General features: G+C 43.7%; 1 protein-coding gene across 3 annotated transcripts; it reads right to left on the bottom strand.

Moving 5' to 3' along the window:
- Nucleotides 1–6553: 6553 nt before the first annotated feature.
- LOC121694564 (neuronal acetylcholine receptor subunit beta-2-like) lies at nt 6554–22527 on the bottom strand. Of its 3 annotated transcripts, none has more exons than XM_042074767.1 (7): nt 21958–22527; nt 21703–21825; nt 13510–13655; nt 12910–12954; nt 11714–11823; nt 8741–9764; nt 6554–7722 (listed from the first exon to the last, which is right to left on the bottom strand). In XM_042074767.1, the coding sequence occupies exons 2-7, from the start codon at nt 21755–21757 to the stop codon at nt 7573–7575; spliced, it is 1530 nt and encodes a 509-aa protein (XP_041930701.1). In that variant the 5' UTR covers nt 21758–21825; nt 21958–22527; the 3' UTR covers nt 6554–7572. The 3 variants fall into 3 exon arrangements, with proteins under 3 accessions (XP_041930701.1, XP_041930702.1, XP_041930700.1); XM_042074768.1 differs by having other exon boundaries at nt 22434–22515; XM_042074766.1 differs by having other exon boundaries at nt 21703–22527.
- Between the last annotated feature and the right edge of the window lie 1395 nt (nt 22528–23922).

Consider the following 23922-nt stretch of genomic DNA (forward strand, 5'->3'; position numbering starts at 1 on the left):
GGTGTTGGTTGCCACAGAAGCTTGAGTTGACAGGGGTGTGTTGGGGGTCTTATGACAATGGAAGAATATTTGCCCGTGGACACACACACGTTGTCCTCTACCTCTTCATTCTCCTTATACTCTGCATCTGTCTCACTCTCACACACACTCTCGATGTCTCAATTAATAGAGTAGTTTGGTAAGTGAACACAACACACGCACACACACACACATACGCACACACACACGCATGCACACACACATACACACAGTCACACGTGTGCACGACCACACACGCACTTTAAAATGTATGTGGTAAAACTGGTATATATCTGCCATACAGAATTGAAAACTGGTCCTAGGCAGGAAATACAGATGTTGCCAAAATGTCAAAATGTTGATTAAATTAAACAGTTTTTTTTTTGTGTGTTTTGTTTGTGCGTTGCTTTGCCTATGCCAGCAGTTGTATGTCCATGACATATTTATCCCTGTGGACAATCATCTCTCTCTCTCTCTCTCTTTCTCTCTCTCTCTGTAACTCTCTTTCTAAATAGGAAATGTGTAAGTTTGAAAACAGCTATCCGAATTCATTCACTCTGCATTTTGCAAGTCTGTTCTGTTTCTGGATGTTATTTGCATCAAGCCCCTGCGGCTGGATTCAGGGTAACCTCTGAGACAGGCTTCAGGAGATGCCAAACCCCCACACCAACACCCCCACCCTGCCCTAAACAGCCCCACACCAACACCCCCACCCTGCTCTAAACACCCCCACACCAACACCCCGACCCCACACCAACACCCCCACCCTGCTCTAAACACCCCCACACCAACTCCCCCACCCTGCCCTAAACACCCCCACCCTGCTCTAAACACCCCCACCCTGCCCTAAACAGCCCCACATGGGCTGGCCTCCTCTGCTCTGTCCATCTCCCGTGATTCTACACTCCTCCTTCATCTCTCTCTTTCCCTCAGGATGTGGCGAAGTCTCACATCACAAACAACGTGCACACTCGATCAGAGAAAGAAAAGTACAACTGAAGACTACTCATACACTTTCACACTTTCATCTCACAACTCAAAGGATGGATTGACAAGTGAGGGTGGCAGATATGTCTGAATTTTGCTGACTTGTGCTGAGCGTGCTTCCTGTGAGGCTCAGAGGGACCCGTGACCCCCGACCCCTGACCCCTGTCCTCCCCCGGTGTTGCCGTGACCGCAGAGCCCCAATGACAGGCAGGGTTGTGGGCAGATGGCTGGCTGGATTGCTATTTAAACTCCAGTAATGCATTTCCATGGTCTCGTGTGCCACCTCTGGCTCCCAATTAAACTCTCTGTGGCTCAGACCTTCACCCTTAATTAAACGAGTCGCACACATACACTCATTGCTTGCACTATATTGCAGCTACATGCACACATACACAAACACAGACATGTACATACACATGTACATACACACATACACACACACACACACACACACACACACACACACACACACACATGCAGACACACACACACATTTCTAACCCTTGCGGACATGCCGCAGTGATGTGTTATTTGCATACGCAGGGATGTTTTGTACACATCTAACACTACTAACCACTAGTAGGCAGCCAAACTAGTAAGACCTTCCTCCTCCAACCATGAAATCAATCATCATACACATTATATATATAAAGACTATTAGACTATCGTTTCATCCTACAGAAACAAAATGCAAGTACTCCACTTCTCTCTCCAAAATAATGCATCAGACTACAAAACTATGTTTCAACACCTTGTTATCCAAAAACAAATAAAAACAATAAACAGAAACATAATCTTATGTTTTGTAAAAGTCTCTTTATTTGTTTTTAGTGGACTTGCACCATAGTTGAGACATGGGAGACGTGTGCAGCCGCATGCGCTGCTCTGTGGCCCTCCTCCTGCTGGGGGGCTGCCTGGGATCAGGCGCTGTGAGTCATTAAGCAGCTCATCCTCTCATGCAGGCCCAGCCCAGCCCAGCCTAGTGTCCAGGCTTCTGGTGGGGAGCGCAGAGGCAGATATCGACGCAGCATGAAACATGGACGGACAGGACCGCTGAAATGTGCAGCATAAATATTGATCAGAGTGCTGGAATGAGCAGTATAAATTGTGCAGGGTGTGTGTGTGTCTTGAGCTTATGCAAAACTCTGCATTAAGACGGCACACACACACACACACACGCACACATTTATTCAATATAGATATTTACCTAATGGCTTACATGATGGCACATATAGAACATAGATCATCAGCGTATGCATACTGCAAATAATTCAGCCATGCAGCACTGAGCCTCATTTCAGACTGACCCTCTCGGAGTTGTGACAGGAAACAGATCTATAAGCCATATTGCCTCTAAATAACTGGACCCCGGGCATGAATCTGATGTTTCAGAGGATGAGGCAATGGTGATTCAATGAGCAATTAAATATACAGGCAGTATTTTAGGGGAGCAGTACTACAGGGTCGATATATAATCTTTCAGCCTCTTTCCACACATACATACACACACACACACACATACACATCATTATGAGTATTGATGGGGATGACAAGGCTTTATTTATAAACCAGTATTATGAATCATAAAGACTCTATAATATGCTAAAATACCTTTAAAGTTATCCCTTTAAAGATCATAATCCTATTCCTCACCACACAAACTGTAGCTGTAAGGAATACATATGAACCATTTGATTACACAAAAAGCAGTGATGATCACCTTGCAGCTCAGAGGACCAGGACTTCATTTAACCTTTTCTGGAACACTGTCAGGTTACCGAAAGACCATAAAGGACCCTCATACCAAAAAGCACTCAAATCATATTGGTGACATGAAAGCTAACATCATGTTAAATATCATATGGACAAACCATCTTTCCAAGGCTTATACAGGCATATGAACACCGTGGAACCCTTTACCTCTCAAGTGAGGACAGGAGCTAAATACTAAAAGATAAAGAGTCATATGAGGCTCTGACATCTGACTGGCACTCTCTCTGTCCGTCCGTCTGTTCGTCTGTTTGTGTTTCGTGTTTTGTCTCTCTTTTCTCTCTCTATCTCTCTTTCTCTATCTGTGTGTGTGTGTGTGTGTGTGTGTGTGTGTGTGTGTGTGTGTGTGTAAGTAAGTAATCCATGAGGGGAATGGGATGATAATAGCCTCTCTGAGCCTTGTGCTTTCTAATGAAGTCACTAACATTTGGATGTTGTATTAGCATTAAGCACATTGTGATAAGACACACACTGATTCTCACAGGGATGACACACACACACATACACACACACGCACACACACACACACACACACGCACACACACACACACAGAGAGAGAGCAAGAGAGTGAGAGTGGGAGACAGAGAGAGAAAGAGAGAGAGAGAGGGAGCGAGAGAGAGAGAAAGAGAGCAAGAGAGAGCCTACAGCTGAATGGGGCAGATCTGCTCAGCCTGGTGTGCTGTGGGGCGTGTTGAATAAGCAGGCCTTGGCGGAGTGTCTGGCCGCTTCACTGCCGACTCAGACTCATCTCATGTCATGAGCCTTCAGCTCGGAGCCCCAGCTCGACCACACGGACTCCTGCAGGCCGCCTCGCCCATCGCAGCCTGACCTTTCGGTCAGGAGGCTTAGCAACCAGGCAGCAGTGCTCGATAGCCAATCACGTCTTTCACTGAGTCAAAGGAATGATGAGCTCCCAGCACAACCTTCTCTTTCTCTCTCTCTTCCTCCAACTCTCTCTCTCTCTCTCACACACACACACTGCACACTGCACACTGAGAGGGAGGCAGAGGGAGCTATGCTCTCTCTCCTGCAGGATTATTTTGACTAGCCATCAGCCCACATTATGCTCAAATCTTTCTAAGTGCACAAAGCCTGGTGTTGGCCATGTGTTTCTTGAATGTTGTGCACAGCAGGGCTCTCCACTCCACTCCAGCCGGCTAACAGAGGATGCAAGACACAGCGAGACTTCACTTCACCTGACCAAGTCCATACCGCTGACAGTTGTCCTATTTCAACACAGCCCATAGTCAGATTGCAGAGAGTCCTGGCTGGCTCCAGACATTAGTCAGTCATTGGTTTTAATCCATCCTTTATTTTGCCACATTTTTGGTGTATTGGTAAATTCTTCCTTGTGAATATTCCCTGATCCGAATGCAAACCATACTTATTATTCTGTAAGGTCTGGCAGAAAAACATCACTCAAGAGGAGCTAGACATAAACAGTGTGTAAATGACTGAATGACAAAATAAATTGTGAGGGGACTGATAAACGGATAAAAGGGAATAAAATAGGAAGTGGTCCAGCAGAAAAGAAACAGGTCTAGACTAGATCAGAAACTAGCCTGTATTTCAGTTAAAGAGTAGGTGTCAGTTGGTATGCACCGAACTTATTAAATTGTCCTATATCATTTCTGGTCCTCTGACAGTGATTAAGAGAACAAATAGTGTAATGGGAACAACATGGCATGATTTAATGATGAAGGCAAATATTGTACCTACACTCATTTGTCTATGTATCTGTGTGTGCATATAGAATATCTGATTGTATGTAGATAAATGTTGTATGGAGTTTAGAATGTAATACAGCCCCATAGTGTGTGTGTGTGTGTGTGTGTGTGTGTGTGTGTGCGTGCATGTACAGTATGTGTGTGTGTGTGTGTGTGTGTGTGTGCGTGCGTGCATGTATGTGTGTGTGTATGTGTGTGTATGTGCGTGCATGTATGCGTGTGTGTATGTGTGTGTGTGTGTGTGTGTGTGTGCGTGCATGTACAGTATGTGTGTGTGTGTGTGTGCGTGCATATATGTGTGTGTGTATGTGTGTGTATGTGCGTGCATGTATGCGTGTGTGTGTGTGTGTGTATGTTGTGTGTGTGGTGTGTTTGAGATAAGACGTACTGTTGCCCCTGCTGTGTGCTGCTGCTGGGCTGGTTCCTGGTCTGCTGTGGTGTTGAGTGCTTGACCACTTAACCGAGGAGAACGTTATCTGGCTCGGACTGCAGTGACCTCGTTGACCTCACAGCCCCACTCTCTCACCACAGCCTGCCCATCAGGCTATTCTGGGGAAATGGGATCCTGGGATTTGAAGGAGCTGGAGTTTTACAGATAATATCTCTGGCTCAGTCTCTGCTTTGCTTCAGTCCAGCAACCTGCAATTGAGCAATCGATTAGCCCAGCAGATTTTCCACCTGGCCAATCAGTGTGCCGTGGCGTGGAGCTCATTTGAAGACAAAGAGGACACACAGCTAGAGCTGTGGTTGAGGAAGTCAGCCAAGGTGCTCCAGCTAATGTTTTATCTGAGGTTTTAGTGCAAACCTAAGCAAAGACACAACCAGGCTGTCCTACACATCCAACTAAAGGACATAATGAGTCAAGACATACTGGCCTATTGATTTCACAACTTAAACAATTAAAGCAAACTTTTCTGCTTACATTGGCATTATCATGAATTTACATTTGTGATTTTCCTCCATATCTACTCCTCAGGTGTGTTGCATCCAGGTGAACATTTTATTTTGTCTGTATAATGTATATTATGGTGTGTCTGCACCCTGTTCTTTTTTACTGAATGCAACTTCCCAAGGTGGCATAACAAAGTGACCATAATAGAATGAGTTTGTACAGTATATTTGGCTAATCCTGTCTAGACTCCTATCAATCCCCATACACCTGCTCAATGGCTAGAGGCTCTATGTCCCAACACTCTGCTTATTAAAAGACAAGCATGCAATCACCACACTTTCTCAGACAAATTCCCCTGTCTGTGCATTGTTGCACTTAATGAAACCCAATAGTGTTTTTTTATGGAGCCTAGGAGGTGTCATTGCAAGATATTTTTGGTATATATCCAGAAAACGTGCGCTCATTTTACTAAATTGTGTGCACAATTTACTAAATCATGCGCACGTTTTACTAAATTGAGAGCACTATTTAGTAAATCGTGCGTACAATTTACTAAATCATGTGCACGTTTTACTAAATCGTGCGCACGATTTACTAAATTGAGAGCACAATTTAGTAAATTGAGAGCACAATTTAGTAAAATGAGTGCACAATTTAGTAAAACGTGTGCACGATTTAGTAAAATGAGCGCACATTCACTCGAATGTATCACAAAAATATCTTGCAATGACACCTCCTGGGCTCCGGACTTTTTAAAGCACTATCCCAAAATTATTCTTCGAAAGAAGGTGTTTGAGTTAGATGTAACAAAGAAAGAAATGAAAGCCAAGTGTGTAGGCTTTCAGATTTACTGTCTCAAAACCAATCAAAATATAAAAGTACACATACAATCTAAAAAGTAAACATTTGTGTTATATCATTTCTTCATGGACATAATGGCTAAACCTGTATGTTTGCTTTGCTTTGTAGTGTTGCTTCATTCCCATCCCATGTCCCACTCACTCTTTCTCTCTCATCCCATTACTTCTTTTCCTGAATGTTTATTTCTGTCCAGAATCCCATTGCATTTTCTACATGAAATTGTTTGCCTCTCAGCTTGTGTGCTTCTTTGGGGCAAAGCAAACTGAACAATAAAATTCAAAGAAAATGTCAAAACAGTGCAGAAATGACTTCTCTTTTTATGATATAAACCAAACAGCCAGTTGAAAGTCTTTCTTTGCACACACGATTTATCTCCATCTGAGTTAAATGGTCAGACATTACAGCCGTGACAGGACCAGGCTTCGCTACAGTTCTATGCTGGGAGTCCTTCATTAATGCCGTACATATGGCAACATCAAGGGTCCTGCTGACTGCCCTATGCCTACACATATATCTATAACCGAGTTATAAGCATGGAATAAGGAATGAAATCAGAAAGGCCTGGTATAAGACTTTAAGCTGGTGCTTACAAAGCTGGTATACATGATTATCCATGCTTACAACTTTATGACAGAGCATTTGAAGCTTGCATGAAGGACGTAATGTGTGCCCTCGAAACAGCCACTTGCAGTATAGTGTTACGGAGGAGAATATTAAAGCAACCGTGAGTTCGGATTATTGTAACAGAGGGATAAAGAAACAAGATGACAAGAAAGCGGAAGAATCAAAAGCTGCAATGTAGTCCTGAGTTTTAATTTGTCGGTCAAACTGTTCGAGGTCTACTCCGTGGATGTGTCTGTGTAGATTTGGCAGGGACAGTGCTGGGCTGTGTTTGGTTAAGTTAGGCCAGCGTTAGAAGAGTTCAGCAAGTCATAGTGCAAGGAGGGTCACAGTGCAACATGTTGTAGTGGCTGTATGTGTGTGTGTGTGTGTGTGTGTATCTGTATGCACTGTACATGAGGGAGTGTGTGCAGGCATGTGTCTACGCACGTCAAGTGTGTGAGAGAGTGTGTGAGTGGTGGACAAGGGCTAGTGCAGGGCTTGGGGGTATCTTCTCTTTCCTCTCTCTCTTCTCTCTCTCTTTCTCTCTTCTGTTCTCCAGGTTATAACAGCAGCTGGGTAGTAAACATGTGGTAGTAGATTGTGGGGTGGAAAGGGAAGGGGGGGGGGGGGGGGCTTGATCAGGAGGTCTGAGATCTCTTCAGCTCCTTGTCCATTATGAGGGGGTCGTGAAGAGAGGGCTATTTTGTCCCCGCTCACTCGCCGTCGTCCACCGTGGGCGTGTTCAGGCTCTGAAACAGCGGCTGCATGAACAGTCCTATCGTGCCGGTCACACAGACCAACACGAACACCCACAGGAACAGCCTGTCGATCACCATGGCCACATACTTCCAGTCCTCGATGATCTAATGGAGAGCATTCGGGCAGAGAAAGGAAACAGGGGGTTGGGAAAAGGATTCGTTAATAACACCCATTTCATTGGACTGGCAGATCTTGACCAGACTGATTCTTATTTAAGCGAGAATCCAAAGAGTGACTGAACAATGAGAGATATCACAAACCAGTGTAGCAGAGCTCTCTGGTATCAGTATAAAAGATGCTATGTCTTTTGTAGTGAAGGGGAACATTAAATATTCATGCAGTCACCATGGCTGGCTGTTACATTTCCAGGCAGACCAGCAGGTAGCAGTAATGTACAACAAGACAGTCCCTCAAGGAACCTTAGTAAAGTGAATGCAATACACGCATACCACAAACACAACCAGGGGCGGCACTAGCAGTTGAAAACATTCAGGGCTTCCCGCCGAGTGCAGGGCAGGCTGATAACAAACCTGAACTTGTAGACTTGACGAGAACAGCATAACTCCACCGCCTCCTTGCCTTTATGATTTCCTTATAACTTTCTTATACCAAATAGGAAATGCAAACAATAATATGCCCAACCCTGGAACTGACTCTCACTCTCTCACGCGTGTGAATTCCATTTTGTATGGTAAGGTAATGTTCAAGTCAGATCTGCTGCATGAAGAGTGAGAGACCCGTGTCCTGTCCTGCTTGTATGTTTGATAAATAGGTCCATCTCATCTCAAAGTTTCAATGCACGATCGGAATAATGGTTTCATATTTGTTAGTCAACTTTGACAAATACATTCGGGGCTACACTCAAAACATTCAGGGCTGATGCCCTGACAAAATCGTCTGGCGACGCCCTGAACACAACTACACAGTTGTACACAGTGTGAAAACTCATAATGCTTAACTTAAGCATTTCTTTTAAAGAAATCTTGGTAACTAACTACACACAATTCATCATTTGTTAAGCATTTATAATAGTTTACAAATCCTTAATAAATTATGAATTGTGTGTAGTTACTATAAAGTGTTACAGAAATCTTTGCTAAGTCATTGGGAGAGCACACCTACCCCTTCGTCGTCATCCTCCGTCTTCATCTTCTCGGCGATGTAGCGCACGCCGTCCACGGCCTCCTGCACGTCCACGTTGCAGCGGAGGGTCATGCGGCGGCGGAACTCCGTCCCGCTGGCGCCACTCTCCGGCAGGTCGCCCGAGTGCCAGCCGTAGCGCTTAGCCGAGTCCTCGTTCACGAAGAACGTGGAGGGCGAGTCGCCGGACCCTCCTCCTCCTCCTCCTCCTCCGGCGGAGCCTCCCTGACCGGCGGCCTCTCCCGTCTTGGGGTCGGAAAAGGAGCACTTGCGGTGCCTGTGGCGGAAGCGCTCGCGCACGTTGGAGCTGCCGCCGGGCCGCCGCATGAAGAGGAAGGCCGGCAGGCGCACGAGGAAGAGGCGCTTGACCCACGACGGCATGGTGTGCGTGCTGGGCGAGCGGTGGTGCACGTTGAGCACGCACACGCTGGTCACGATGGAGAAGGTCACCAGCACCATGGTGAACATCAGGTACTTGCCGATGAGCGGCACGGCCAGCGAAGTGGGCGGCACGATCTTGGAGATCAGCAGGAGGAACACAGTGAGGGCCAGCAGCACGGAGATGCAGAGGGTGATCTTCTCACCGCAGTCGGACGGCAGGTAGAACACCAGGATGGCCAGGGAGGTGATGAGGACGCAGGGGATGATGAGGTTGATGGTGTAGAAGAGCGGCTTGCGCTTGATGATGAAGTCGTAGGTGATGTCCAGGTAGGTGTCGTCATTCGGGTCCTCATTCTTGCGGCCGGGCAGCGAGACGATGTCCCATTCGCCACTCGGCTTGAAGTCGTCGCGGCTGGCAAAGTCGGACATGAGCACCAGGTCGATCTCTGTGTGGTCGTAGGTCCAGGAGCGGAACTTGAGCGTGCAGTTCTGCTGGTCGAAGGGGAAGTCGCGCACCTCGATCTTGCAGGCGCTTTTGTAGATGGCTGGAGGTAGCCAGGCCACCTCACCATTGTAAGTCACCACCGCATTAGAGTAGAAGGACACCTCGTATGTCCCATCAGCACTGATAGAGGAACACACACACACACACACACACACACACACACATGTACACAGACATAAGCAAACACATAAACAAACCTATTGTAAAACAAACTTGAAAAATCACATAATGACAAACCACATGGACATGTAAGGACAATCTTTTGGTCCCTATAAATACGTCCTGGTGAACTGAAAGGTTGCAATGATTTTAGCCCACAGACAACCTCTGTCTTCATCTGTGTACCTAACTGTCCTTCATGTTTGTGGTGGTCAATTTTACGAAGGCATTCATTAGGGTAAAAGGTGAGAGTGGATCAATTAGACCAACTGATCAATTAGAGTGACACTACAGTAAGCACTGTGAGGCCAAGACCAACTCTGAATAAGTAAGAGTCTTGCAGTTTGGACGATGAAGACACTGTCATAGGCACAAGAATATTACAATTTATCAATGTTTTAATTTATTTTTGACAAAAAACACGCGCGCGCACACACACACACACACACACACACACACACACACACACACACACACACACACACATAGTCAAAAACCATTTAACACTGTGGTCTACACACACACGAATGTCTTTCACCCCAGCAGTCTCAATTAGTTTCTGGTGTCAGGGTCACAGTACTGATGTTCAGGTATGGATTAGCCCTGACCCAGATTACGCTGCAGCTGTTAATCCTAATCCCCATCTCCCTCGCTGGGACTGCTCTTAAAAACACTCTCCTTGAGCAAGGTTAGAGCAAGGCCCCCCCGTAGTGTTGGACACATCAGATTAACATTTTAGATTAACATTGTGCTTGTAAAGTGAAACGCTTATTTAAAATGCATCTTTAAATTCACATAGACTTTGGCAGACTAAATGTCATATGTATGTGTTCAAGAGCATAGACATTAGGCATGGTGCTATGTAGAATTAATTGTCTTAGATGTCTGACCAAATGTTTTAGTATTGTTTGTGTTTTTAAATTATAGTCTCTGTGCCATTATTCCTTGTTCTTGTACCTACTATACAACATCAGACCAAGAATCTAAAACTGAACAATATTGTCTTCTTGTGCAATTCTGCCAATAACTCAATCTCTTCATCTATTCTTCTAATGACCATATATATTTCTCTCTCTCCCCCCCCTCTCTCTCTCTCTCTTTCACACACACACACTCACACACACACACACACACACACATACACACACACACACCTCAGCAGACACTACTGAGATAACATCTTACATTACTGAGAAAACATGAATGGATGACACAAATTAGACTGAAATAACTGAAGTTCCACTTCACACTACAGTGAAAACTAAAATTAGATTGCAGGGCGTGTGACTGTGCTCATTTCTCTTATCTGTTGTGATAAAGTCTAGATTGTGTGTGGTGAGTGAACATTGAGAGAAAGTGGAATAGAACATTATGTCCAATATTCCAATATGGTTTAATGTTCTGCATTATGTCCAATATTCCAAAATGTGGTTTAATGTTCTGCATTTCTCATTAGAAGGTCACTTTGATACTAAAAGTATGATTCTATGTAATGACTGTATGATATTTGTACTGTCCCTGTGTATATCTCTGTGTGACTGTGTTTAGAGATAAAGAGGAATATTATGACTTTGCAGTGTTTCACTGTTCTGCATGGCTGCGTCAGTAGCTATCTGCTCCGGATTGCCAGGCTGCCACTAATCATGGTCTGATTCAGTGTAGTCCATGTGAGATGGGATGACCAACGCCATCTCCCGTCAGCCTGGAAGGATACTTAAACTCTAACTATTTCCTTGTCTAGTTAGAGCAGCTGATGGATCTTTAGGTGAAGTCATGCTGTCTCTCCCTTGATGCACATCATTGTAAATAAACTCTGTTCCTGATTTTTCATACTATTGGTCTGACTGGGTCTCTATTAAATCTATGGTATCAAAATTACCATCAACATAAACATGAAAAGCCCTTCTCACTTGTTGTACAGGACGATATCCGGTAACCAGATGTGTTGAGACGGAAGGCGAACTTTTCTGATGCCCTCATACTCATCAGGATCCCATATTAACCTGTAATCATTCCAGATCTGAAGGAATCACTCACACAGACACACACATACATTCACACACACACACACACACACACACACACACACACACACACACACAAAGGAGAGATAGAGATGAATATACAAAAAATTAAATAACAACTGCTGTACATTCCTGTGTAAACACACACACACACATACACACAAAAAAAGAAACTCACACATTCATACACAGATGTGTGTGAGGCAGATGCACCTGTGATTTGCTGAGTTAAGTTTGTTTATGCTGAGCGCTCTGAGAGGCCATGCATACGAGCGGATGCAGCACCGTGCCCTCACACGCACGCATGCACACAGATACACAAATAGTCCTCCCCCACATGCACACACACACATACACATACACACACAGACAGAGACAAACACATACACACATAGACACATTAACTAATAAGTAATAAAGGCTTAATAAATGATGAATTGTGTGTAGTTATTATAAAGTGTTACCTAAATGGGCACTAAAAACACAGAAAGGGTGTTCAGATGGACACATATGTACTAAAAACACAGAAAGGGTGTTCAGATGGACACATATGTACTAAAAACACAGAAAGGGTGTTCAGATGGACACATATGTACTAAAAACACAGAAAGGGTGTTCAGATGGACACATATGTACTAAAAACACAGAAAGGGCGTTCAGATGGACACATATGTACTAAAAACACAGAAAGGGTGTTCAGATGGACACATACTTCAGTCCATGAACATACTTTTCTTTGATTGCCTTTTTCTTTTCTCTTTTTTTCTGTATTTATACTGTATTCTTACTTTGTACTGTAATTAAGTGGAGGGTTAGGTGAGGTGAGCAATAGCTGTGTCTGTTTGAGGGCATGCTCATATTTATTTTAAATCGCTGCTGTCTTTTTAAAATTGCTACTGTATTTTTTCTCAACTTTTGCATTTTAGGGTGCCTGTTCAGATCTGGCTAGGAACAACAGATGAAAACTAGCACTTGTAGCTAACTCTGACTTGTTTACAGCAAGTAACTTGTCTGTTAATTAATGAACATTGTCCCTATCAAATAAATAAACAAAAATAAAAATAAAATACTGTATGCCGTACCTGTGTGAGCCAGCAGTTGGTGGTCATTATCTGCTCTCTCTCATTCTGGGAAGAAATAAAAACAATTAGTTGTGCTCATCTGGTGCCTGCTACACAATGCAATGAATGGATTTCAACAATAAGTTGACATAATAAGGAGAACATATATCTCTTTGTGAAACAATTGACGTGAATACTACTGATAATGTGCTAGAATAATCATGCAATAACAACAACAATCATCAACACTCAATAGCCCTTTCAAACGCTGTGCTACTTATGTGTCTGATCCTACAGGGGGGCAACAGTGGCAAACAGGGCTCCTAATGAAACAACATGAAAGACCTCATTAAAACCAAGTTTAACCACACGGCATAATACAGCTAGTATGAATACATACAAAGAAAATGTGAGGCTGAAAAATACAAAAACCTTCACTTTGGCACGGCAATCTCTGCACTTTCATTTCCTATCTGATATACAAACTCATACACATGTATAAGTACTGTGCACACAGATGTATATTGTTGTATTGTAAGTCTCAATGCACGCATGTGTGTGTGTGTGTGTGTGTGTGTGTGTGTGTGTGTGTGTGTGTGTGTGTGTGTGTGGTTCACTCACCACACTGATGAGCTGGGCCAGGGACACCTGTATGCTGATGGTGACGACCTGGCTTGTGTTGACGGCTGGCCTGATCAACTTGTTGTACCTCTCAGGTGACAGCAGCTGACCCACCAGCCTCTCCTCGATCTCGGCACTCAGCACCACTGTACACATACACACACACACACACACACACACACACACACACACACACAGACACACAGACACACACATAAACAAACACTGGTCATCATTTCAATATCACACCATTCAATATCACGCCAGCATCAATATCAATATAACATGAACTTTAGTCATTACTCAAACTGAACCTTAAGATCAAAAACACAGACTAATTATTTGGCAAAACGTTTTTAATTCAAAACAAAACTAGCACGCAAGCCCAAAAACAAACAAACAAACAAATGAAAACATCTACAGCTGTTTACTCCATCTGACATGATTAACATGATTAGCGTAAACACGCCGTTTGAATCGCTCCCCCATGGCGCCATGGTATCACCTCCAGCGCTCTCTGACCAGCTTGCACGCTTCTCCCGCCCCCTCGATAATGCACTCGTCTCATCTAATCACTCCGTGCTCCATCTCCTGACCTCTTCACTTGGCCTTCAGAACCCAGGGCTTGCTTTAAGGGGCTCAGGGCCTCAGAATGTTTGTAAACATACACTGCACCATTGTTTGCCACAGAGCAAAAGGCCAAAGTTTGGAGAAATCTATACCAAATTACTGTACATGTCTGGCTTGGAGCATAGCCTTGGTTTAACTGATCAAATAAAGTGGATGTGTGAGCTAACGATGACCAGACTGATGTTTACTGTATACTGTTCTTAACTGATGGACCATCATGTTCAGGGAAGAGACTCACTGTTCTCTGAAGGTGCGGTGAACATCGGGAAAAACTTGATAAGGTTTCTGGCTGGGACAGATATTTCTGAAAGTGCAACCTTTGAGATTACAGCAGTGGTTCTCACACACTTTTTCTGTCATTCCCCACTTTGGAAGTGGGGAATTTTCAAGCCCCACCTGACCCCATCAATGGTTCCATGTTGCATTTCCTGTCTTGGTCTCCTGGATCAGGTGCTATTTCAATTCATATGTCGGTCTGTTTATGACTCCTATGTTTGTGTGTGGCTATTATGTCCTCATGTTCATTGCGCCCCACCTGACATGTCTCTATTTCCCACTAGTGGGGCCCGCCCCACACTTTGAGAAGCACTGGATTACAGTACAGAAACAGATTGTAGCACTTTTATAACTTTATAGCTCTGTATACGATGGCAATGACATTGTTCCCCTGTTACAGTGTCAAACACATGACTGCATGAGTGACACACACATCGCACTTGCTAACTTTCTCAAATCAATTTCAGCAGCTTTTGCTTTAATAAGCACAACAGCTACTGTAGGCACTGCTAATGAGTGTTGTAATGCTTTTACTGTCTCTCTTTCCATCTGTATTTAACACACACACACACACACACTGTGCTTAGTGAAGTGAGTATGATCTCTCGTGCGAAGGCCATCATGAGCTGGACTGCAGTATGCTGACAGTGCATAAACACAAACACCAGAGATAAACGTTTAGTCACTGACTCCCCCGCCTCGGCGGCGCAAGACAATGCAGCATCCCAGGAAATGATGAAAATGACTAGCAGACATGGTGCAGAGTTGAGATTATGCAACTTTGCACCATAATAAAGGTATATGTTTCGGTCAGTGGCTACATTTTTTATTTTTTATTCTACCTGGTCACGTGAGGGAGAGACAAACACACTTGTAAGCCTCCATTAGTTACTAGCTGCTGACCCTTCCCCCCAAAACCCAACAAAAAATATAAGATCAATTCTAAGGCATGACAATGCCAAATATTTAATCAAAATATTGTTTGCAAGTTAGACAGCTTTTATCAGTAGGCTCCCTGTAGTGTGTGTGCTTAGTGGCTATTAGCTGGTTAGCTTAACCTCTGTTTGTTCCAATACTCTGGACCATGGCTGTAACAGTAGGGTGACTGTGACTTGATCAGTGGTGAACAGATGACAGATCAGTGATGAGTAATGCAAAACGGAGAACTCTCATAGCCTTGTCATCGATTCATACAAGGCATCTGGGGACGGTTCCATGCACAGAAGTCTGTGAAAGACCATGACTTTGTATTCCGCTGTTAGCCTTTGTGAGCCCTGTAGCCACACTCATTCGAAGCCATAATAATCAGGGACATAGCAGCACAACGATGATGATTAGAAGCTATTGTGGACTGAACACACTACTGCAAGGGACAGGAACTCTGCTGCAATATTGAAGTCAAATATCAAATGGACACTTTTCATGGATTGGACCAACGAAGATGGACACTGTCCATTTAGTAATGACTACATGAATGTGTAAATGAATGACAAGTCTGCGAGAATGTCAAGTCAAACTATTAAATCCGCTCACAGGCATGATGAGACTTGTGGCATGAACACCTAACATGTCTTTTTTTCACAAATAGTATAATGACAGCTACAGTCAAGTCCCGTATAAGCCTCAATTATTTTTAAGATTGGTCCTACTATTCATATCTTCTTCTTATAAATACATTCTACATGCAAATCACAATGAGCTGAGTCCAAATAGATAAATGTTGGTTACAACAGCTGAGTAGTCCTCTTCAGTGCATTGAACAAGACAACAGGAACTGATTTGAATAATTGGAAATTAACTTTCATCTTCATCTCAATAAAATACTGAATACTAACATAGTGAGTGTTTGCAGCATACTAGTGGCACTTCTGATGATATACATGCTTCAACAATCCAGAGAGCTTTAAACAAGATCTCAGATAAGCTTGCTCACATTGATCCAGAACTCATTCATTTGCATGGCACACCTTAAGGTTTAATACAGGCTTTAAAAAAGCCACCTTAACAGCAGAGATAAAGAACTGCTTCACGTTGGTCCTGAACAAAAACAAACACTACACAACCTGAGCTGACAGACATTCTCTCTGAGCTCACTCACTCTCTCTCTCTCTTTCTCTCTCTCTTCCTCTCTCTCCCTCACTCACTCTCTCTATCTCTCTCCCTCACTCTCTCGCTCTCACTCACTCTCTCTATCTCTCTCTCTCTTCCTTCCTCTCTCCCTTACTCTCTCTCGCTCTCACTCATACACACACACACACACACACACACACACACTGCTGTTCCACTCTGGTACACTTTAAGTCTGTGTGAATTATTCAGCTGCTCTAAAATAAAAATGGCCTCATCTCACACAGCAAAAAAAAAAAAATGCACAGCCCCACGGACTCTCTGTCTCTGCCCAGCACACATCCTCTGACATCTCACACGAAGCACGCAGGAAACACAAGCAGACATTAACTCTTACACACATCATTCGCCCACACATGCGTCAACACGCACACAAACAAGGGAAAAGGAGAGGGAAACGGATCAAAAGACACAAACGCAGCTGGGGTGAGGCCCTTAAATATCACCCCTGGAGCACGCCATTCCTTTCTTTACAGACAAAGGGCTGCCACGCAGCCTTGATTCTCAGAGTCCACATCTGTCCCCATCCCTGCGCTTTCCCACAGGTACGGAACCATCGGCCAGCCGCTCTGGACACTCTGAGCCGGGGGAGAACAGAGTTTTTTTGTCTGTCTCTACAGCGTGGGAGGACAGACTGTCCCGTGTCAGAGGCAGGTTCTTCAGGTTCTAAATTATTGAGATTCACCATCTGGAGCTACTCCCTACTCCCCAGACTAACAGACCCACACACACACACACACACACACACACACACACACACACACACAGCCTCTGCACTCTGCCTCGGCCCCAATGGCAGCATGGCTATGTGCTTTATGGACAATATGACACTGCTGAGATGAGCATCTCATGCCCTAGCTGTTGTTGCTCCAGTGCTGTTGCTGTTGTACTGTATGTATGGCGTGTGTCTGTCTGTCGCAGACTGCTGCTACGCTGATGTGTGTGTGCATGTGTATGTGTTCTTTCTGGGAGCCATATAGTGGTGCACACGTGCTGATTTGCTGCGCTCGTTACACTGTGATTGAGTTTGCAAATAGGCACCCGTGGTGTTGCTGTACCATGACACTGATCCCACTAGGCAATGTTGCTGTCCACATACACATTGCTGTCACCACATAACTGCCCCGCTCAGCTGCAGTGGCTATGATGTCATTAACTATTGGCTATAATCTCCTAAGTCCTTTATTACATGCTTCCAGTTACGCACTTTTGAGTTACGCACATTCTCCCATACACATCAGTCACACCCACAACATGTGTGTTCAGAATCAAGGCAGCCTCATAAAAGAGCAGTGACTTATTCCAAATTGAACCAGACTGAGCCACAACCTTGTTCATTTTGGTTGCTATGAAACGTAAAACATGGACTTCCTCATTACAGTAACCTTATCAATAACATTTCATTCCAAGAAGAACATAACTCACGTTGATTTTGATTTGTTTTGTTCAGTACAATACAGCATTGGAGGAAGACGGATTAGCTGGAAGACTTTATAACAAATGAGAAACAAGAAACTTCTTATTACAGGCCACAGCTGCATCAGGGTGGAGAATAGAGAGAGAGAGACATTATGGAGAAGTTGAGGACAGAAGACTTTAAGGTAGTGGGCTATGATTTAATGGTAACCTATGGCCATGGGCTTAATGAAGCTTATTTTAACAGGCTATCAATTGACAATCTTGATGCGGGGCTTAATAATAATCCCCCATTCAAGCTACGCGTAGAATAAACTGCCATATTGCTATAAGTTTGTCGGACTCAACAGCCAGACTCAAGTATTCGTGCTTGATTTGTTTAACTAAAGGATGCCATAAATGCTTCTGGATTACCCTGTATAATGTAGAAAAGAAACGGCACTTCTATTCTCATTTGGATGTAGTCTAAAGTAGAAATATTTGCTCAAAGGATGCACTAATGAAAAGCCTATGGGCCAGGTGCACACTTTTTTGAAAAAAGCAGGTACGGCATCATTTTGTCTTTAATAATTTGCAGTTCAAATCGCAGTCTGGTTTACAGTAATGGTATCGGGTCAGTACAGTACAGGTCATGAACCCTTGCATCACTGACACTATTGAAACGAAACATTAATAAGGTCTACAGTATGATGGTGAACTGTAGAGAATATGCATGATTACTGTGGCCTGACCATTTGTACTTCACAATTTATCTTTACTGTAATAGATATATTGAACATGTTATTTAGGCTCTGGGGTTTGCAACAATGTAGCCTAACATAAAGTCAGAAAATATGTAACCATGTGACATTGGAAAAATACAATGCTATGTCAGCACTTGAAACACCAAATTTGACACTGAAATATTGTTATTTTATAAGTTATTTGTACTTGTGTATTTGTGTTGTTAGAACTAAGCCTGCTGCCAATATGGTGTTTCACTTTGTAGTTATTTTTTTTTTTACTTTACTTAATACAGCCCTCAGAAGTGCTTGGCAAAAAATGCTTAAGTGAGTGGCAGCATATTACGTGAAGGAATTGTTTACATAAGAAATGGCCAGATTTCGGCATAACTCCTCCCGAAGTGTATGACTGCCTTCATGGCGCATAACAGACTTAAGTCCAAGGGCAGAGTGTGCATGGGCTGAAAAGTGTGTATTTGCGCATTTTTGTTTTTGTTTTTTTACTTAAGCCCATGGAAGAATATGGCCCTAAGTGTTTGGTTTTAGTATGAAAACACTTGCCCTTGTCCAAGCTGTCTGTAGTCTGGTGAAATTCTGAGTGGACCAAGCTAGACCAGACTGATATCTGTATAATTGTAAGCTTTACCCGATCTGAACTCAAAGTGCCACTTCTGTCAATTTCTATCCCAAAAAGAGACTTCAGCTGTCGGAGGGGGGGAGGGAGAGAGAGAGAGAGAGAGAGAGAGAGAGTGAGATCCAGTCCACTCAAGTGCACCCTCCGTGGAGCTGTCCAGCAAGCATCACATTGCAGCCACCATGGTCACAAGACATCCATCACATACGCTGCAACTTCAACGCCCACACAAGTATTCTGAATCGTGACTGGTCAGATTTGTTTGGTGAGTGTGTTGGACATATGCTTGTGTTTGTGCATGCTGGCTATGGGTTTGAGGGGTCAGTGAGTATGTGTGTGCGTATGTCAGTACATGTGTGGTGTGTGTGTCTGTGTGTGTGTGTGTGTGTGTGTGTGTGTGTGTGTGTGTGTGAGTGTAGGGATGCGTGCCTCTCATTGACATGCTAATGTTGACAAGTGTGAGCGTCTGTGGCCTCCTGCAGCTTCCAGCTCTAACTCACTGAGCAAAAGATCTAATAATACTCAGAGTTAGCACGCCTTCCAGACCACACACACACACACACACACACACACACACACACGCACACACACAAACACCCTCGAGACCTTCTCAATCTAATCGCTACGTAGCTTGCCACTGTCACCCACACGCTAAGGTACGTGAGAGCACACATGCAGGCAAGCACAAAGAACCATGAAAGGGCTGCGAGATTAGAACATGTCTGCTGGGTCTGGAGCTGGGACCTCTATAGGACAGTGCAACATAAACAGTAGAACATGCAGGACAAACATGTCCAGATCAGTCATGCATCATTTCTGGTTCATGACTTCAACACCTGCTGACCTCTTGTGTGGCATTATCACACATGTCACAATTATACTGGCTTGTTTTTGAACAATATCAAACACTGGATTATTTATATAAGAGAGAACTTAGATCATATTTATATATAACATTGCACAAGGTTTGACTATCATGGATGTCTAGAATGCTAAGAGGATGTAAACATTCTCTCTATAACAGACCTGAACTATTCAACAATCACATTGGTACAACAACTTATGTATCCGTTGTTTTGCCAGAACGGTATTGGTTGTCAGAAGATAAGAAAAAAACTCCCACTACAGGCAACATTTCAATAACACATCACATTCTTCTACCCTCTATACCTTACAACATGCAACTGCCTGGATACTAATGCACAAGCCTAACCAATGACCCCTGACCCTGAAGGAAACAACTCCTGGTGTGATGTCCACGCCCGCCATTCCATGTCTATGATCTCATACATCCAAACTGCTACAGATGTTGCACCCATATGTTACATATCCCCAAGGGAGGTCTTTGGTAATATACCTAGATGTAAAAATTATAATAACACAAGGAAGAGATCCATGAATTGACAAACACACACACACACACACACACACGCACACACACACACTGTAGATTATAGATACAAAAATATAAAGAAATGTACCCCCCCCCCCCCCCCCCCCCCAGTGATGACAATGACATTCGAATTGAGGGTCATGCTATTGAAAATGTCATAAAATTGATTACTTGAACTTCAGAGTGCACCGTGTGTGTGTGTGTGTGTGTGTGTGTGTGTGTGTGTGTGTGTGTGTGTGTGTTGCCTGTGATGACATCAGCGCCCCATAAATCTGGAAGACTTATTTCTAATCAGCCTTTATTCCAGGTCATATCATTATAGACACGAACATCCTGACATTTCTGCATTTTAGCAATTCATCAACCAAACCCTTTACACTTTAAAATTAACGAAAATGAATGCCACTGAAGTAAGAACTAGGCCTTTCAGTCTTATTTTAAAGTGGATTGTGGTGAATAGTCTATTGGTCTAAGTTGTCATTAATGCTATCTATCAATGTGAAATGTGCTATGATTACTTTAATATGCAGTGTGATAGCCACTGCATATTTTTCCACATGCTGGATACATGCGTATATTTGACAGTTAAGTGGTGAGTGGCCCCTTGATGGAAGCACAAGCGTGAAGTTTACCGAGGCGTGCCGTGCATCACGTGCCAGGAAAATCTACGTGTCACACTTTCTTCAGACAGGATGTGTTAATAGTTAAAACTCATGGTGTAGGCCTAGTCATTGCGTTACCCTTCGTACACCCCTTCTAGAAAGCTGCAGCACGTGGGTCGTTTCATTCTATACAAACTCGTTATTTTTCCGGGAACCACGTATTAGTTCAGGCTCAGCACCCATACAATAAAAGACAAAACAGAGCGCGATAGAAAAAATCCCTGATGTGACACGACAACGAGCACACTGACAGGGTAAAACACAACATTTGTCATATCATGCTGTCAATTTTGAATTTACTGTAAATAACATCTCAATAGGGTATTTACTTACTTGAAACGAGTGCAAGGAGAGCAAGTAACGATACTGAAGTCACTGGGACTGCCATTGCCTTGTACCACCGGTCGCCCGCTCACCAAACTTGGAAATGGACCGTTTGGCTTGCCCCTCGCCTTCCTTCAATCCAAAGAAAAAATAAACAAAACAAACGAACACATGAATGTCCCGTTAAGGGGATGTGGAAGGGAACATCTCCGCTGTGTAGGTGCACAGCACGAGGCAAAGAGGAATCCAGGCGCGTGGGCTCACTTCTGTGGGCTGCTGCCCTGTGCGTCAGTAAGGCTAACGTCCCGGTTGACGGGGAGATGTCTACCTCTTCGGAAGTTAGACTGTCCCCGATAAATTCACCGTGTCTTGCGTTGGCAGGTGTACTATTGACACCAAAATACGCAAAATATATATTCGATTCATTCCGCTCATTCAAAGAAGACAGACAGGGGCAAAGTAAATGCCTGCAATCCCTTCAATTTGTCATTCTGTCTTTCCGCGCACGCACATTCGGTCCAGGACTCTAGAAAGCGTATGGAGTAAACTGCGTTGACATCTGTGCGGAACAAGAATCAGTTTTCACAAGCATGCAAACGAAGGAATTAGGGCACGGTGAGAACGCAATCTCACACGGCCAGATCAAAGACAACTAAAAGCATCTTACTAGCCACTCCAGTGAACATGACCGATAACAATCACGAAATCACTTCTTGTTAACTTAAGTAACTGAAGCTTACTTTCATGTTCCCTTGCTAAAAATGTCTTTAAACGTAAAATCTTCCCCCATGGTACAAATGGTCGCCATTTTTATCAGATGAATAAAAAAGTAGGTTCCCTCCGTGAGTTAGTGCACAAAAACACGTCATAAGACAATGCAAGGGCGCATGTATCGGCCGGCACACATGCGCGTGCACAAACTACACTGACAGGTCAACTCCATTCAAGTCAGTTGTAGCCTAGGATCTAACTATATATCTTGGAGTAAAGCTTGGATTTTTTTTTTCTGAAATGATTAGGATGTAATGAATGGTTACCTTCCTCTATAACCACACATAGACCTTTCCCTAACCCTTTTTGTACCAGAAATTTCACATTGTCAATCACTGGCAATGCTATGAAATAGCTGTTAAAACCATGAATAGATTTAATGAGCATAATGTCTGCCATATGGAGATGGACATGTAGGCTACATGCAATAAGGCCAACACACATTTGCACACATGCTTAACACCCTTTAGGCTAAAACAGGACAGAGTTGTCTCAGTCTCTCTCTCTATCTCTCTCTCTCTGAGATAAGAGTGATGCTCTGACATAGTAGAAACACAGATCAACACACATTAAATGCATGTAAATGGTCTTCAGAATTCCTAATTATGGTATATTAGTTTTCCCTCTCACTCTCTCTCACACACACACATACAAAGTTAATGTGTTCATGTTTCACAGAGACATCAGCTCAGTAGTGAGGATAATCGATAGGAAGGCGTCACATTACCTACATGTTTGTGATAGTGTTTGCAATAATATCACAATGCACACTTAGACTGAAAAACGCTCTGCTGAACTGACATCGCCATCAGCATCAGAGCATCATAAAATGACTTTAAATTAGATTGGGACCTCTTATTTGCACTCACAAGTACATAAAATCCTGTGCCATGAAGCGATAACCCCAAACACACACTTGCAATGTATCCATATAACATGGCTCTGTGGGAACAAACAAGCACTTTCCTCACAATTAGATTAGTGAATCAAATTAGCATCCTTCTCTTCTACCCTATTCGATGTTAGCGTTACTTTATTGTGTGTGTGTGTGTGCGTGAGAGAGAGAGAGAGAGAGAGAGAGAGAGAGAGAGTGTGTGTGTGTGTGTGTGTGTGTGTGTGTGACAGATAGCGAGAGAGGTGAAAAAATGCACCTGTTGTGTGAGTAGCAGAAGGGGGCAGGTGTGGTGATAAATGCATTTTCCAGGTCAGGCTGGACAACATACGTGAAGTCCTTGAACAAGAGGTTGCACATAAGTGGACTGCAAAAGTGCACACCAGAAAGGGCATCAAACGAAAGCCCACACCTGCTTTGGACAGGGATGTATAAGTGGATCAGCAGGAAGGCAAAGCTGCCCGTAACCCACACACGCAAACAAACACAGCAGTCGATGTGGCAACCTACCAAGTGGCCCATCTACAGGTTACCTTTCCTTTGATGTCTGAAAGCCCTTATGTAAA

Source organism: Alosa sapidissima, chromosome 20 (genome assembly GCF_018492685.1).
Source record: "Alosa sapidissima isolate fAloSap1 chromosome 20, fAloSap1.pri, whole genome shotgun sequence".
NCBI lineage: Eukaryota > Metazoa > Chordata > Actinopteri > Clupeiformes > Clupeidae > Alosa > Alosa sapidissima.